The following is a 17,765-nucleotide window of genomic DNA, read 5'->3' as shown; positions in this document are numbered from 1 at the left end:
TATATTTCAAGTTAAGGTCCAAAAAAACTCCAGCTGTGAAAGCAACATAAATGGATTTTAAACTGTCTACAGTTCTTAACCTCATCTGTTAAGTTCCCATGCCTGGAGAAGCTAATCCCAACTCATCATGTGATAATTCAATTTGTACAATAAATTATGAACCTGGAAAAAAAAAAGAAATCCCACCTCTACTAAAACTACAAAAATTAGCCGGGCATGGTGGCACATGCCTGTAATCCCAGCTACTTGGGAGGCTGAGGCAGGAGAATCACTTGAACCCGGGAGGCAGAGGCTGTGGTGAGCCGAAATCATCCCACTGCACTCCGGCCTGGGCAATAGAGCGAGACTCCATCTCAAAAAAAAAAAAAAAAAAAAAAGGCCGGGCACGGTGGCTCACGCCTGTAATCCCAGCACTTTGGGAGGCTGAGGCAGGCAGATCACGAGGTCAGGAGATCGAGACCATCCTGGCTAACACGGTGAAACCCTGTCTCTACTGAAAATACAAAAAATTAGCCGGGCATGGTGGTGGGCGCCTGTGAGAATGGCATGAACCTGGGAGGCGGACCTTGCAGTGGGGGAGATCATGCCACTGCGACAGAGCAAGATTCCGTCTCAAAAAAAAAAAGTGCCGGGCGTGGTGGCTCCTGTAATCAATCCCAGCACTTTGGGAGGCTGTGGTGGGCAGATCACTTGAGGTCAGGAGTTTGAGACCAGCCTGGCCAACATGGCGAAACCTCATCTCTACCAAAAATACAAAAATTAGCCGGTGTGGTTGTGTGTGCTTGAAATACCAGCTACTTGGGAGGCTGAGGCAGGAGAATCGCTTGAACCTGGGAGGCAGAGGTTGCAGTGAGCCAAGATCGTGCCACTGCACTCTAGCCTGGGCGACAGAGCAAGACTCTGTCTTAAAAAAAAAGATTCGAGAAGTGGGAGGAAAGATGTGGAGAGATGTTCTACACAGTTTGGCTGAAAAGGGAAGGAGAGAGAGAAGGCAGGTTGTAAGTGTGAGAAGGTAGAAAGGTTTGCTTGTTTGTTTCTATCTTGAGGAAGATCTGATTTTGTTGGAAATGTTAAGGGGAAAGGAATCAGTAGGGAGGATGGTTGCTGAAGGAGCAAGGTTGCGGGGAAGGTTGGTGGGGACATTACCCAGGGCCCAGGTTAAGTCATTAATACGAAGGGGAGAAACCCTTCTTCCTCAAAAGCCGGGATGTAAAACTCGGGATGCTTTCCGCTATAACTGCTAGAAACCCTAATTTCAGCTAACTTAAACATGAAAAGAGAGGGGGTCTATTGGTTTAAATAATTGAAAAATCAGAGATAGAATGACTTCAGGCATGGCTGGAGCCTGAGGCTCAAACGATGTTGATTTGAACTTGGTCTCAGTCTCTTTTAGTTCTGCTTTTCCCAGGACTTTCTTTCTTTTTCTTTTTTTTTTTCTGATACAGGGTCTTGCTTTGTCACCTGGGCTGGAGTGCAGTGGTATAATCATCACTTACTGCAGCTTCGAACTCCTGGGCTGAGGCGATCCTCTCACCTCAGCCTCCCCAGTAGCTGGGACCACAGGTGTGACCCACCATGCCTGGCTCCCTGGACTGTCTTCATTCTCAGGCAGGTTGTCTTCTCGTAGGTAGCAAAATAGCCAAGCCTCATTCTACCAGCTTAAACAACCCTGGCAGAAAGAGTATAGCTTTCCCCATAGCTCCAGCAAATAAAATAGGGCTGTCTCATCAGCCCAGCTTTCATCACCCAATGATCTTCTGTCATTTAGTAAAGAATTTATCTGTTGGGTACTAGGCTTAATACCTGGGTGATGATATGTACAATAAACCCCCATGACAGGTGTCTGTCTATGTAATAAACCTTCACATGTACCCCCAAACCTAAAATAAAAAATAAGCTGGGCGTGGTGGCTCACGCCTGTAACCCCAGCACTTTAGGAGGCTAGGCAAATCACCTGAGGCCGGGAGTTCGAGACCAGCCTGGGCAACATGGTGAAACCCCATCTCTACAACAAATGCAAAAAAATTAGCCAGGTGTGGTGGCCCATGCCTGTAATCCCAGCTACTCAGGAGGCTGAGGGACAAGAATGGCTTGAACCAGGGAGGCAGAGGTTGCAGTGAGCCAAGATCATGCACAGCAAGATCCTGTCTGTAAAATAAAAACAAATAAATGATTTTTTTTTTTTCTGAGAAACAAACAGTCTCTCTGTGTCACCCAGGCTGGAGTACAGTGGTATGATCTCAGCTCACTGCAAACTCTGCTTCCCGGGTTCAAGTGATTCTCATGTCTCAGCCTCCCAAGTAGCTGGTATTTCAAGCATGCGCCACTAGGCCTGGCTAATTTTTGTATTTTTAGCAGAGACGGGGATTCACCATTTTAGTGAAGCGGGTCTAACTCCCAGCCTCAAGTGATCTGCCCGACTAGGCCTCCCAAAGTGCTGGGATTACAAGCATGAGCCACTGTGCCCAGCCAAATAAATAAAATTTTAAAAATAATTTGGCTGGTCTTTGTCCCAGGTTCCTGGCATAGAGCCTCCAAAACACTTGGAAATTCCTGAGTCATAGAAATGTCTGTTATGGCCGGGCGCGGTGGCTCAAGCCTGTAATCCCAGCACTTTGGGAGGCCGAGACGGGCGGATCATGAGGTCAGGAGATCGAGACCATCCTGGCTAACACAGTGAAACCCCGTCTCTACTAAAAAAATACAAAAAACTAGCCGGGCGAGGTGGCGGGCGCCTGTAGTCCCAGCTACTTGGGAGGCTGAGGCAGGAGAATGGCGTAAACCCAGGAGGCGGAGCTTGCAGTGTGCTGAGATCCGGCCACTGTACTCCAGCCTGGGCAACAGAGCGAGACTCCGTCTCAAAAAAAAAAAAGAAATGTCTGTTATTCAGAAGTTCCTTATGTAACACCTGAGTTTTTTTGTTTTTTGTTTGTTTGTTTGAGATGGGGTCTCACTGTCTCCCAGGGTAGAGTGCAGGGGCCCAATCTTGGCTCCCACTGCAACCTCCACCTCCAGAGTTCAAGCCATTCTTCCGCCTCAACTTCCCAAGTAGCTGGGATTGCAGGCATGGGCCACCACACCCAGCTAATCTTTGTATTTTTAGGAGAGATAGGGTTTCCCCATGTTGGCCAGGCTGCTCTCAAACTCCTAACCTCAGGTGAGCCACCCACACCTGCCCCCCAAAATGCTGGGATTACAGGCGTGAGCCACTGTGCCCAGCTAACACCTGAGTATTTGCTAATGAGGTGACTCATGGCAGGCCCTCAGTAGCTTCAGGATGGGGTCTGGTCACCATAAAGACCAACCCTGTGATTAGAGGGTTGGGATTTTGAGCCAGCCCAACCCCCAGGGAGGGGAGGGGGCCCAAGGATAAGACCAATCACATGGTTAGTGATTTACTAATAAGAACTCCAGACACAACCTCAGTGGGTGTTCTGGTCAGCAAATGCATTGATGTGCTGGGAGGTGACATGCCCCGCTTCCACAGGGGAGAGGGCACGGGAGCTTGGTGGCCCGCTCTCCCAGCTCTCCCTGTGTGTCTCTTCATTGGCTGGCCCTGCTTTGTATTCTTTGTAAAGCTGTAATCCCAACTGTAGTGCTTTCCTGCGTTCTATGAGTCATTGTTTTTATTTAAGTAAAATATACATGTGTAATTTACATCTTTACCATTTTTAAGTGTACAGTTAGGTGGTAATAAATACATTTATATTATTTTTTGCCTCTTCACCTCCCCCCACACTCCCCATTGTGAGCCATTCTTGTGAACTTTTGAACCTGATGGGGGACAGTGTGGCCTCCTCTGGGAAGCCATGCATGGGTGGTCCACCTAGGCCACCTCTCAACTACCTTTTTTTTTTTTTGAGACGGAGTCTCACTCTGTCACCCAGGCCGGAGTGCAGTGGTGCAATCTCGGCTCACTGCAACCTCCAACTCCCAGGTTCAAGCAATTCTGCCTTAGCCTCCCAAGTAGCTGGGATTACAGGTGCACACCACCACGTCCAGCTAATTTTTGTATTTTTAGTACAGACGAGGTTTCATCATGTTGGCCAGGCTGATCTCGAACTCCTGATCTCAAGTGATCCACCCACCTCGGCCTCCCAAAGTGATGGGATTACAGGTGTAAGCCACCATGCCCGGCCTCAAGTACCTTTTACTTAGTAGCTTTTGTGTGACATTCACCAAGTGCTTCCAGTTGTGATGTCTCCCATCGCATCAGAGTGACATGGGTGTGACGGGAGCCCTGGGTTTGGAAGCACACTCAGGGTTGGCATGCAGGGACTTGGGGAGGCAGGGGGCAGAGTAGAAGTTGGTGCAGTGGTCCACAAGAGGGCTGATGTTGGCCTGGCTCTGGCGAGGTAATGGGGTTGGTGCCAAGGGATTTAACCAGAGAGACTTCCCAGGCTCTTGGGAAGAGTGAAGAGTGAAGGATGCCTTTGAGTTTCCACTGAGGAAGGATTTATTCAGTGGCACCAAGGACAGTGTGCTGGGACCTAGTCCTTAATGTGCCACTAAGTTCCTAACTAGCACAGTACTCATTTCCATTGCACCAGACCCCATCCTCCTCTTAGAAGTTTTAGAGCTACAAGAAATCTTAGAGATCATCGTATGATTTAACCTCCACCCCCAATTTGCAGATAATAAAGCTGAGGGCCAAGAAGGTACAGCGACTCATCTTTATTTATAAAAATGAACATGAATACAAAATTTGCTTTCCATTGAAAACCTCAGGAAACTTACTAAGCCCAAGGCAAATGCTCAACTGAAATGATTTAATAAATAATTCCTCCAACAAATACTGATTCACTTAAGCATTAGGCATTGTGTTTTTTGTTTGTTTGTTTTGTTTTGTTTTTGAGACAGAGTCTCGCACTGTTGCCTGGACTGGAGTACAGTGGCGTGATCTGGGCTCACTGCAATCTCCGCCTCCGGGTTCAAGTGATTCTCCTGCCCCAGCCTCCCAAGTAGTTGGGATTACAGGCGTCCGCCACCACCACCAGCTTTTTTTTTTTTTTTTTTTTTTTGGATTTTTAGTACAGACAGGGTTTCACCATGTTGTCCAGGCTGGTCTTGAACTCCTGACCTCGTGATTCACCCACCTTGGTCTCCTAAAGTGCTGGGATTACAGGTGTGAACCACCGCACCCGTCCTTTTTTACTCTTAAGAACAATGCCAGCCGGGCGCAGTGGCTCACGCCTGTAATCCCAGCACTTTGGGAGGCCGAGACGGGCAGATCACGAGGTCAGGAGATCGAGACCATCCTGGCTAACACGGTGAAACCCTGTCTCTACTAAAAATACATTTAAAAAAGTGAGCCGGGCGTGGTGGCGGGCACCTGTAGTCCCAGCTACACGGGAGGCTGAGGCAGGAGAATGGTGTGAACCCGGGAAGCGGAGCTTGCAGTGAGTGGAGATAGCACCACTGCACTCCAGCCTGGGTGACAAAGCAAGACTCCGTCTCAAAAATAAATAAATAAATAAATAAATAAATAAATAAATAAATAAAAATTAAAAAGTAAGTTCTTACCGCCATGAGCTGGTGAGCTGGGAAGAAAACAAGCAAACTAGAAAGATAATTTTGGGCATATAGATGCTATGAAGAAAATCAAGGTAGAAACAATCATGGGGGCCAGGTGCAGTGGCTCACGTCTATACTTCCAGCAATTTGGGAGGCAGATATGGGCAGATCACTTGAGGCCAGGAGTTCGAGACCAGCCTGGCCAACATGGTAAAATCCCGTCTTTACTAAAAATACAAAATTAGCCGCGTATGGTGGCACTTGCCTGTAATCCCAGCTACTTGGGAAGCTGAGGCATGAGTGTTGCTTGAATCTAGGAGGCGGAGGTTGCAGTGAGCTGAGATCACCCCATTGCACTCCAGCCTGGGTGATGGAGTGAGACTCTGTCTCAACAATAAAAAAAGAAACAATCATGGAATGTTTGCAAAATCAAAGGGGGGCCAGTGTGGGCCAGGCATGGCGTCTCACACCTGTAAGCTACCTTCAGAGGCCAATGTGGGCAGATAACCTGAAGTCAGGAGTTCGAGACCAGCCTGGCCAACATGGTGAAACCCTGTCTCTACTAAAAATACAAAAATTAGCAGGGTGTGGTAGCAGTCATCTGTAATCCCAGCTACTTGGGAGGCTAAGGCAGGAGAATCGCTTGAACCCAGGAGGTGGAGGTTGCAGTGAGCTGAGATTGTGCCACAGCACTCCAGCCTGGGCAACAGAGGGAGACTCTGTCTCAAAACAAAAACAAAAATGAAGGGCCATTGTGGCCAGGGGAGTGAAGGAAATGAAAGTTGTACTATATGGGTTCAAAGAGGTGGACAGGGGCCAGATTATGCAGGCCTTGTGGGACACACAGAGAATTTTATTATTATTGTCATTATTATTTTGAGACAGGGTCTCCTTCTGTTACCCAGGCAAAAGTCCAGTGGCTTGAGCACAGCTCAATGCAACCTTGAACTCCCAGGCTGAATTGATCCTCCTGCCTCAGCCTTCCAAGCAGTTGGGACTCCAGGGGTGCACTACCATGCCCAGCTAATTTTTCTACTTCTTGTAGAGACAGGGACTTGCCATGTTGCCCAGGCTGGTCTCAAACTCTCGGGCTCAAGCAATCCACCCTCCTTGGCCTCCTAAAGTGCTGGGATTACATACAGGCATGAGCCTCCATACTTGGCCTTATTATTTTTTTAATAACAGTTTTATTGAGACATAATTCACCTATCATGATTGAGATACAAATCGCCCACTTAAAGTAGGAACTTGGATTTTATTCCAAGTGCAGTGAGGAGTCATTTAGGGAGGATTCATTTATGGTCAATATTTTATTTATATTATTATTTTTGTTAAGACAGGATCTTGCCCTGTCACCCATGCTGAAATGCAGTGGTGTGATCACAGCTCATTGCAGCCTCGACTTCCTGGGCTCAAGTGATCCTCCCGCCCCAGCCTCCCACAGAGCTGGAACTACAGGTGCCTGCCACCATGCCCTGCTAATTTTTCAAATTTTTTGTAGAGATGGAGTCTCGCTACGTTGCCCACGCTAGTCTTGGAACTCCTGGGCTCAAGTTATCTTCCCACCTTGGCCTCACAAAGTGCTGGGACGATGCACATTTTAAAGACTGATCTGGCCGGGCGCGGTGGCTCAAGCCTGTAATCCCAGCACTTTGGGAGGCCGAGACGGGCGGATCACGAGGTCAGGAGATCGAGACCATCCTGGCTAACATGGTGAAACCCCGTCTCTACTAAAAAAATACAAAAAACTAGCCGGGCGAGGTGACAGGCGCTTGTAGTCCCAGCTACTTGGGAGACTGAGGCAGGAGAATGGCATAAACCCGGGAAGCGGGGCTTGCAGTGAGTTGAGATCCGGCCACTGCACTCCAGCCTGGGCGACAGAGCGACTCCGTCTCAAAAAAAATAAAAAATAAATAAAGACTGATCTGGCTGCTGCATGGAGAATGGATGTGAAAGGTATTGGGGGCTGGGCGTAATGGTTCACATCTGAAATTCCAGCATTTTGGGAAGCTAAGGTGGGAGGATTGCTTGAGCCAGAAATTTGAAATTTGTTTGAGCCCAGAAATTTGAGACTAGCCTGGGCAACATAGGGAGACCCCATCTCTACAAAAAAAAAAAAAAAAAAAGGGGGTGTGTGGGCGCCAGACACAGTGGCTCATGCCTGTAATCTCAGCACTTTGGGGAGGCTGAGGTGGGTGGATCATGAGGTCAGGAGTTCGAGACCAGCCTGGCCAGCATGGTGAAACCTTGTCTGTACTAAAACTACAAAAAATTAGTTGGGCATAGTGGCGCACGCCTGTAGTCCCAGCTACTTGGGAGGCTGAGGCAGGAGAATTGCTTGAACCCGGCAGGCAGAGGTTGCAGGTTGCAGTGCCCGGCCAATATATGTTTTTTGTTTTTGTTTTTGTTTTTTTTTAGACGGAGTCTTGCTCTGTCGCCCAGGTTGGAGTGCAGTGGCACAATCTCGGCTCACTGCAACCTTCGCCTCCTGGGTTCAAGCGATTCTTCTCCCTCAGCCTCCCGAGTAGCTGGGGCCACAGGTGTGCACCACCATACTCGGCTATTTTTTGTATTTTTAGTAGAGACAGAGTTTCACCATGTTGGTCAGACTGGTCTTGAACTCCTGACCTTGTGATCCACCTGCCTCAGCCTCCCAAAGTGCTGGGATTACAGGCGTGGGCCACCGCGCCTTTTTTTTTTTTTGAGACGGAGTCTCGCTCTGTCACCCAGGCTGGAGTGCAGTGATGCGATCTCAGCTCACTGCAAGCTCCGCCTCCCGGGTTCATGCCATTCTCCTGCCTCAGCCTCCCAAGTAGCTGGGACTACAGGCGCCTGCCACCATGCCCGGCTAATTTTTTGTATTTTTTAGTGGAGGCAGGGTTTCACCATGTTAGCCAGGATGGTCTTGATCTCCTGACTGTGATCTGCCTGCCTTGGCTCCCCAAAGTGCTGGGATTACAGGCGTGAGCCACCGCGCCTGGCCCCAATACATGTATTTTTTTTAAAAAAGAAGGCGGCCAGGCGCACTGGCTCATGCCTGTAATCCCAGCACTTTGGGAGGTTGAGGCAGGTGGATCACAAGGTCAGGAGCTCGAGACCAGCCTGGCCAACACGGTGAAACTCCATCTCTACTAAAAATACGAAAAAATTACCCAGGCGTGGTGACAGGTGGCTGCAATCCCAGCTACTCTGGAGGCTGAGGCAGGAGAACCGCTTGAACCCAGGAGGCAGAGGTTACAGTGAGCCGAGATCATGCCATTGCACTCCAGCCTGGGTGACAGAGCAAGACTTCATCTTGGAAAAAAAAAAAGAAGAAAGGCATTGGGAAAGAGAACAGAAGCCAGGAGACCCGCTGGAGAGCTCCTGAGGTAGTAACCTGGATGAGAGATGATCCCGATTGAACCAGTGTTGACAGAGATAGCGAGATGTGGTCACACTGAGGATTCCGTTTGGAGAATCAGAACTGGGGAGGGGCGTAGGTGTGGGGAGAGGGGAGGGGAGAACAGCGGTGCCCCACGTTCAGATGTATAAGGAGAGTGGGAGGAAGTGGAGAGTCCTGTTTTGGATTTTTTTTTTTTTTTTTTTTGAGATGGAGTCTTGCTGCGTCGGTAGGCTGGAGTGCAGCGGTGCGATCTTGGCACACTGCAACCTCCACCTCCCAGGTTCGAGCAAGTCTCCTTCCTTACCCTCCCGAGTAGCTGGGACTACAGGCAAGTGCCACCTGCCCAGCTAATTTTTGAATTTTTTTTTTTTTTTTTTTTTTTTTTTTTGAGACGGAGTCTCGCTCTGTCGCCCAGGCTGGAGTGCAGTGGCCGGATCTCAGCTCACTGCAAGCTCGGCCTCCCGGGTTCACGCCATTCTCCTGCCTCAGCCTCCCGAGTAGCTGGGACTACAGGCGCCCGCCACCTCACCCGGCTAGTTTTTTGTATTTTTTTAGTAGAGATGGGGTTTCACCGTGTTCGCCAGGATGGTCTCGATCTCCTGACCTCGTGATCCGCCCATCTCGGCCTCCCAAAGTGCTGGGATTACGGGCTTGAGCCACCGCGCCCGGCCAATTTTTGTATTTTTTTTGTAGAGACGTGTTTCACCATGTTGGCCAGGATGGTCTCAATCTCTTGACCTCGTGATCCACACGCCTTGGCCTCTCAAAGTGCTGGGATTGCAGGCACCATGTCCGGCCCTTTTATTTTTCAGATGGAGTCTCGCTCTGTCACCCAGGCTGGAGTGCAGTGGCATGTTCTCGGCTCACTGCAACCTCTGCCTCCTGGGTTCAAGTGATTCTCCTGTTTCAGCCTCCCAAGTAGCTGGGACTATGGGAGTGTGCCACCACCCCCAGCTAATTTTTTTATTTTTAGTAGAGATGGGGTTTCACCATGTTAGCAATGATGGTCTGTCTCCTGACCTCGTGATCTGCCCACCTCGGCCTCCCAAAGTTCTGAGATTACAGGCATGAGCCACCACACCTGGCCCTTTGTGTTTTAGAGACATGGTCTGCACTGTCACACAGGCTGGAGTACAGTAGTGCTATCATTGCTCACTGCAGCCTCAAATTCCTGGGTGCAAGTGATCATCCTGTCTCAGCCTCCCTAGTAACTGGGATTATACAAGCATGTGCTGCCATATCTGGCTAATTTTTTTTATGTTTGTAGAGAAAAGGTCTCACTATTTTGCCCAGGCTGGTCTCGAACTCCTGGTCTCAAGCAATAGCAGAATTGGTTTCAGTGCCCCCAGCAGTAGCTATTACAGACGAGTCTAAATCCTGGCATGTAGCGTTTGATGGTAGTGACAGTAGCAGCAGTTTTCTTATCAGGTCAGATCAGTTCTATGGCTTGGAATTATCCAGCCAGCCCCACAATTCTGTAAGCTGTCTAATACCCTTAACAAATCCCTCTTCTGCTTAACCCAGCCAATGTAAAATCTGTTATCTGTAAATCAAGACTTCTGACTGAGCCATTCACTAATACAGAGGATGCTACGGTCAACAGCTCTAGAAAAAATTTTCTCCCTTTGGGCTCTTTTCTGAACACCGTGTTTCCTAAACTCTAGCCATTCGTTCACTACCTTCCAAAAAATTTGCCATATATTCATACCACCCATAATAGTTTTTGTTTTATTTTTGAGACAGAGTCTCACTCTGTCACCCTGGCTAAGTGCAATGGCATGATATCGGCTCACTGCAACCTCTGCCTCCTGGGGTCAAGCAATTCTCCTGCCTCAGCCTCCTGAGTAGCTGAGATTACAGGCGTGCACCACGCCCAGCTAATTTTGTATTTTTAGTAGAGACGGGGTTGCACCATGTTGGCCAGGCTGGTCTCGAACTCCTGGCCTCAAGTGATCTGCCCACCTCGACCTCCCAAAGTGCTGGGATTAAGGGAGGAGACCACCCCTCATATTGTCTTATGCCCAATTTCTGCCTCCAAAGAAAGAAGTAAAAACTAAAAGGCAGAAATGAAATCCACAGGCAGACAGCCTGGCACCACACCCTGGGTCTAGCAGTTAAAGATCGACCCCTGACCTAATTGGTTATGTTATCTATAGATTACAGACACTGTATAGAAATGCACTGTGAAAATCCCTATCTTGTTTTGTTGCGATCTAATTACTGGTGCATGCAGCCCCCAGTCACGTACCCCCTGCTTGCTCAATCAATCATGACCCTCTCAAACGCACCCCCTTAGAGTTGTGAGCCCTTTAAAGGGACAGGAATTGCCCATTCGGGGAGCTCGGCTCTTGAGACAGGAATCTTGCCGATGCCCACAGCCGAATAAACCCCTTCCTTCTTTAACTCGGTGTCTGAGGAGTTTTGTCTGCGGCTCATCCTGCTACAGGATTATAGGTGTGAGCCATTGCACCCAGTGCACCCATAATATTATCTACCAAACAGTATTCTTTTAAGTTGATTTGTTTTTTAAAACGTGATATTTACTTATGCCAGTTTTTTTTCAAGCTAATACATATTAAAATAAATATAGCACCACAATGGCCGGGCGCAGTGGCTCACGCCTGTAATCCCAGCACTTTGGGAGGCCAAGGCAGGTGGATCACGAGATCAGGAGATCAAGACCATCCTGGCTAACCCGGTGAAACCCCGTCTCTACCAAAAACACAAAAAATTAGCTGGGCATTGTGGCAGGCACCTGTAGTCCCAGCTACTCAGCAGGAGAATGGAGTGAACCCAGGAGGCGGAGGTTGCAGTGAGTCGAGATCGCACCACTGCACTCCAGCCTGGGCGACAGATAGGCTCCGTCTCAAAAAAAAAAAAAAAAAAAAAAAAAGCACCACAAAAATAGAACCCATTAATTCAAATATCACTCCCAAAAAACTCACAACTTGCTAGTGGCCAGTAGTCTTAGGATAAATTCCTACTAGGAGTGAAGTGACTTAGGTACAGAGTAGAAGCAAAGAAAACCCTTTTAGGCTGGGCACGGTGGCTCATGCCTGTAATCCCAGTACTTTGAGAGGCCAAGGTGGGCAGACTACTTGGGCCCCAGTGTTGGAGACCAGTCTGGCCAACATGGTGAAACCCCATCTCTACAAAAAATACAAAAATTAGCCAGGCATGGTGGTGTATGCCTGTAATCCCAGCTACTCGGGAGGCTGAGGTGGGAGGATGGTTTGAGCCTGGGGAGGCTGAAGCTGCAGTGAGCTGTGACTGCCCCACTATGCTCCAGCCTAGGAGACACACAGCAAGGCTCTGTCAAAAAAAACAAAAACAGCCGGGCGCGGTGGCTCACGCCTGTAATCCCAGCACTTTGGGAGGCCGAGGCGGGCGGATCACGAGGTCAGGAGATCGAGACCACGGTGAAACCCCGTCTCTACTAAAAATACAAAAAACTAGCCGGGCGCAGTGGTGGGCGCCTGTAGTCCCAGCTATTCAGGAGGCTGAGGCAGGAGAATGGCAGGAACCCGGGAGGCGGAGCTTGCAGTGAGCCAAGATCGCGCCACTGCACTCCAGCCTGGGTGACAGAGCGAGACTCCGTCTCAAAAAAAAAAAAAACACACAAAAACAAAACCCATGTATACTACACACGATACCAGCCTTTCCTAAGCAGAGCTGATTGATTGGAGGGCCAGGAGGAGAGAAGTCTTAGCAAGTTCTTCACTTTATCTGAGCAGTAAAATGCTAGTTAAATTATATACAGTCTGGCCGGGCATGGCGGCCCACATCTATAATCCCAGCATTTTGGGAGGCCGAGGTGGGCGGATCACTTGAGTTTGGGAGTTCAAGACCAGCCTGGCCAATATGGCAAAACCCCATCTCTACTAAAAATACAAAAATTAGCTGGGCGTGGTGGCAGGCGCCTGTAATCCCAGCTACTAGGGGGGCTGAGGCAGGAGAATCACTTGAACTGAGCAGATGGAGGTTGCAGTGAGCCGAGACTGTGCCACTGCACTCCAGCTGGGCAAAAGAGTGAGACTCTGTCTCAAAAGAAAAAATATATATATATATGCTACAGTGCAGTGTGCACGCTTTTTGGGGTTTAGCGGTGTTAGATTCCTTAATCACCCTGACCATCAGTTTTCGTATCTGCAAAATGGGGGAAATAATAGATCCTACTACCCAGGGTAGGACTGGGAGCGCTGATGGTGAAACAATATGAATGCCTGAACATCATAAAGCTCTAGTTCAGAGTTTCTCAAACTCCTCTGAGTTTTCATTAAAAAATTTTTTTTTGGAGACGGAGTCTCACTCTGTCGCCCAGGGTGGAGTGCAGTGGCATCATCTCGGCTCACTGCAACCTCCGCCTCCCGGGTGCAAGCAATTATTCTGCCTTAGTCTCCTGAGTAGCTAGGACTACAGGCACACACCGCGAAGTCCAGCTAATTTTTTGTATTTTAGTAGAGATGGGGTTTCACCATGTTGCCCAGGCTGTTCTCGAACTCCTCCTGAACTCAGGCAATCTGCCCACCTCGGCCTCCCAAAGTGCTAGGATTACAGGTGTAAGCTACCACACCCAGCCAAAAAAATTTTATAGAGATGGGGTCTTTCTTGGCCGGGCATGGTGGCTCATGCCTGTAGTTCCAGCACTTTGGGAGGCCACGATGGGCGGACCACTTGAGGTCAGAAGTTCGAGAGCAGTCTGGCCAACGTGGGTGAAACCCCGTCTGTACTAAAAACACTAAAATTAGCTGGGCGTGGTGGCACACGCCTGTAGTCCCAGCTACTCAGGAGGCTGAGGTGGGAGAATTGCTTCAACTCGGGAGGTTGAGGTTGCAGTGAGCCAAGATCACCTCATTGCACTCCAGCCTGGGCGACAGAGTGAGACTCTGTCTCAAAAAAAAAAGAGATAGGGTTTTTCTCTGTCACTCAGAGTGGGGTGCAGTGTCACGACCATACCTCACCATAGCCTTGAACTCCTGAGCTCAGGCCATCCTTCTGCCTCAGCCTCCTGAGGCTACAGGTGCACACTGTGCCTGGCTAATTTAAAAACTTTTTTTTTGTAGAGATAGGGTCTCCTAATCTGCCCAGGATGGTCTTGAACTCCTGGCTTCAAACCATCCTCCCACCTCAGCCTCCCAAAGTGCTGGGACTATAGGCATGAGCCACTATGCCCAGCCTCCTCTGAGTTTTGGAAGGGTGTTTGTTACATAGCTTCCCAGTCCGTGCATAGACCCGACGGAATCATATCTCCAGGGGAGGAATTAGGGAATCTTTGTAACACTGTCCACTGAGTCTCAGGATCTGATGAGTTCCGAAACATAAATCAGGGTTAAGCAACCACAATTAACACTTTGGAGTGCCATGTGGAAGCTGCCATGAGATGATGGATGTGGAAGTTAAGGGACATTGACTACCCTTGCACTCATTAATTCAACGTTCACTGCATGCTCCACCCTGTTAGGTGCTGGGGCCACAGACAGAATAAAGGAGACTCAGGCTGCCCTTAAAGACTCCCCTAGCTGGCTCCTCATCCTTGGCTCCTCATCTGCAAAATTAGATGGGTGGGGCGATGCCCAAAGGAATTGCTCCTTAGGCTGCTGAGGGGCTACAGGGTTGGGCAGCGAAGCTGTCTGTCTTGTGGGCTCTGGCCCTGTGAGGTCTAGCAGTACAAGGTCCTCGCAAGCTGCCTGACCTCACGGGGCCCAACCCTGACTCCTACCCAGTTAATCTCCTCTCAGGGCCAGAGGTCAGGCTCTCCCTATGAAGTGGATACTACTATTCCCATTTTACAGATTAGAAAACGAAGCCTCAGCGGAGAGAGAGGTCACACTTCACCCCATCCCCGAAAGGCGTCCAGGACCTGGTCCCCTACCTCCAGCTACGGCAGAAGGGGCCAGATATCTCGCAAGACCCGGGTAGCGAGTCGGACTCCAGACGACTCGGGGTCTCTCTCTGCCGGGCCCAGTTGGTTCCTGAGCAGTCGGAGCCGCAGCTGCCTCCCCGAGCCCGAGTCCCTCCCTCCGGGTCCGGCCTAGCCCGCCTGACTCCCATGCTGAGCACCTCCACAGCCCGTCGCCCTGACAACTAGTACGCCCATGAGCCTTCGCGGCGCCGGTGCTTTAGGGGACGCTCTCCAGTGCCCCCCGCGACCGCCAGAGAGAACTACGTTGCCCCTCAGCCCGTGAGGCCCGAGTGGTGGAAACCCTCTCCATCATTCTCCGCCCCCGAGACACCAGCCCCCTCCATGACGTCTTCAACCGCGCGCCCGACGTCGGCGGAGACGGCCATAGACACTGGCGGCTAGAGGGGCCCGGACTTGCCCTCCCAGTCCTTACTTCCGTCGGAAGTGCCTTCCTGCCGCAGGCGCCCTTTCTCTGCTGCACGCTCGGGCTCCTGGGCCCCGTTCCCCGGTTCCTGGGGCGCGAGTATGACCACAATGGCGGCAGCCACCCTGCTGCGCGCGACGCCCCACTTCAGCGGTGAGGGGTCGGGGAGGGCGATGGCGGCCCAGGAACACTTTGGGGGTGTGGTAGGTGGCTGGGTTCGGTCTGACCCCTGCCCTGCCTGACTCCCAAGCTTCGGTCCCGGCAGGTCTCGCCACCGGCCGGACCTTCCTGCTGCAGGGTCTGTTGCGGCCGCTGAAGACTCCGGCATTGCCTCTCTTGTGCCGCGGCCTGGCCGTGGAGGCCAAGAAGACTTACGTGCGCGACAAGCCACATGTGAATGTGGGTACCATCGGCCATGTGGACCACGGCAAGACCACGCTGACTGCAGCCATCACGAAGAGTGAGTGGGGTTGGGGCGTCCAGTAGCGCCTTATCTACTGATGGGACCTGGAGCCAGGGGGGCAAGGCTAGCAGAGTGTCTGCTGGAGGTGTTTACTGTGGCTCCAAGAGCAGAGGCTGTACCCCAAAGAAGTCACAGGGCAGACCCTAAAGGCCCCCTAACATTCTTTCTGATCCACAGTTATCTCTGCTGGAAGAGTTAGAGATTGGAGGAGGTTATGTATTTAGGTGGGAGGGCTCAGGGGCGTGGTCTAAGCTCTGCCTCTAGCACTGCAACTTTAGCTGAGAGGTGTGTTCTCTTTCTCCTTTAGTTCTAGCCGAGGGAGGTGGGGCTAAATTCAAGAAGTATGAGGAGATTGACAATGCCCCGGAGGAGCGAGCTCGGGGTATCACCATCAATGCGGCCCATGTGGAGTATAGCACTGCCGCCCGCCACTACGCCCACACAGACTGCCCGGGTCATGCAGATTATGTTAAGGTGAGGGTTGCTGGGACGCTGGAGACAGGGCCAGAAGCTGCCTCTTGTCAGGATAAATGTTAGGCTTGTGGGGAGGAGATTAAAATATTCAGTGTTTGGATATGAGATGGCAGGTTTGTGGCCATGGCCACTCAGAATGGGTGGTGAGGAGGTGATAGAGAAAGGTGGGCCTGAGATTCTAACTGCTACACTTGCCTATATGGATGTGGACTGAAGAGCTCGTTGAACTTGGCTGTTTCCTCTCCTCCTCCTCCCCAGAATATGATCACAGGCACTGCACCCCTCGACGGCTGCATCCTGGTTGTAGCAGCCAATGATGGCCCCATGCCCCAGACCCGAGAGCACTTATTACTGGCCAGACAGGTACTCAGAGCCTGGGTAAAGGTGCAGAGGGGAAGAGTGGGGAGTTGGGCCCCTCTGGATACTGTCCCTGTCTCTCTGCTGTCTACAGATTGGGGTGGAGCATGTGGTGGTGTATGTGAACAAGGCTGACGCTGTCCAGGACTCTGAGATGGTGGAGCTGGTGGAGCTGGAGATCCGGGAGCTGCTCACCGAGTTTGGCTATAAAGGGGAGGAGACTCCAGTCATCGTAGGCTCTGCTCTCTGTGCCCTTGAGGTGAAGGCCGGGTCAGGCAGGGTGGCTGCTGCAGAGGGTGGGGCTAGATGGGCACCCAGAGCTCTGCTTTGTGTCTGGGAAGTGGCTCTTGATAATCGAGGGGAGTAGAATGGGGATTTCAGAGTCCTGTCGCTTCCCCTCAACAGGGTCGGGACCCTGAATTAGGCCTGAAGTCTGTGCAGAAGCTACTGGATGCTGTGGACACTTACATCCCAGTGCCCACCCGGGACCTGGAGAAGCCTTTCCTGCTGCCTGTAGAGGGGGTGTTCTCCGTCCCTGGTGAGGACTCTGCCTGTTTCCACGCACTCTCTCTAGCAGCAGCCTAGCTCGGGGTCCCTGATGTCCTGTCTTATTCCCTCTCAGGCCGTGGCACTGTGGTGACAGGTACGCTAGAGCGTGGCATTTTAAAGAAGGGAGACGAGTGTGAGCTCCTAGGACACAGCAAGAACATCCGCACTGTGGTGACAGGTACGGGAAGCCAGCCTGGGGACCAGGGGCTGACTGCAGGGTGGCCTTACCCCGGCAGATCCCTTGTACCTTCCCTCCATCTTACACTCACCTTCCTTCTCCCCACTCCTTTTCCCCTTTCCTCCTAGGCATTGAGATGTTCCACAAGAACCTGGAGAGGGCCGAGGCCGGAGATAACCTCGGGGCCCTGGTTCGAGGCTTGAAGCGGGAGGACTTGCGGCGGGGCCTGGTCATGGTCAAGCCGGGTTCCATCAAGCCCCACCAGAAGGTGGAGGCCCAGGTGAGGGCTCCAGGTGACGGTGGGCAGGGCTGAGCCAAGCTGTCCCCAGCATTCCAGCCGAGCCCATCTCACCCTCATTGTTCACTCTCCTCCAGGTTTACATCCTCAGCAAGGAGGAAGGTGGCCGCCACAAGCCCTTTGTGTCCCACTTCATGCCTATCATGTTCTCCCTGACTTGGGACATGGCCTGTCGGGTTATCCTGCCCCCAGAGAAGGTACGGTGGGTGGGAGAAATGTAGGGT

At 51.0% G+C, this 17,765-nt stretch overlaps 1 protein-coding gene across 1 annotated transcript in view; it reads left to right on the top strand.

The window, feature by feature from the left end:
• The window catches only part of TUFM (Tu translation elongation factor, mitochondrial), a 250,029-nt gene that overhangs the window by 231,342 nt on the left and 922 nt on the right, over positions 1–17,765 (top strand). Inside the window, exons 2-10 of the mRNA XM_050773947.1 lie at positions 15,250–15,375; positions 15,488–15,682; positions 15,993–16,159; positions 16,418–16,522; positions 16,611–16,775; positions 16,922–17,054; positions 17,139–17,243; positions 17,372–17,523; positions 17,619–17,738. Of these exons, the coding sequence (XP_050629904.1) occupies positions 15,324–15,375; positions 15,488–15,682; positions 15,993–16,159; positions 16,418–16,522; positions 16,611–16,775; positions 16,922–17,054; positions 17,139–17,243; positions 17,372–17,523; positions 17,619–17,738 (1,194 nt within the window). The 5' untranslated portion in view covers positions 15,250–15,323. The remainder of the gene's footprint in view (positions 1–15,249; positions 15,376–15,487; positions 15,683–15,992; positions 16,160–16,417; positions 16,523–16,610; positions 16,776–16,921; positions 17,055–17,138; positions 17,244–17,371; positions 17,524–17,618; positions 17,739–17,765) is intronic.

The sequence above is a fragment of the Macaca thibetana genome, chromosome 20 (assembly GCF_024542745.1).
Source record: "Macaca thibetana thibetana isolate TM-01 chromosome 20, ASM2454274v1, whole genome shotgun sequence".
Classification (NCBI taxonomy): domain Eukaryota; kingdom Metazoa; phylum Chordata; class Mammalia; order Primates; family Cercopithecidae; genus Macaca; species Macaca thibetana.
The sequence above is the reverse complement of the archived record's forward strand: the minus strand, read 5'-3'. Positions and strand labels throughout refer to the sequence as shown.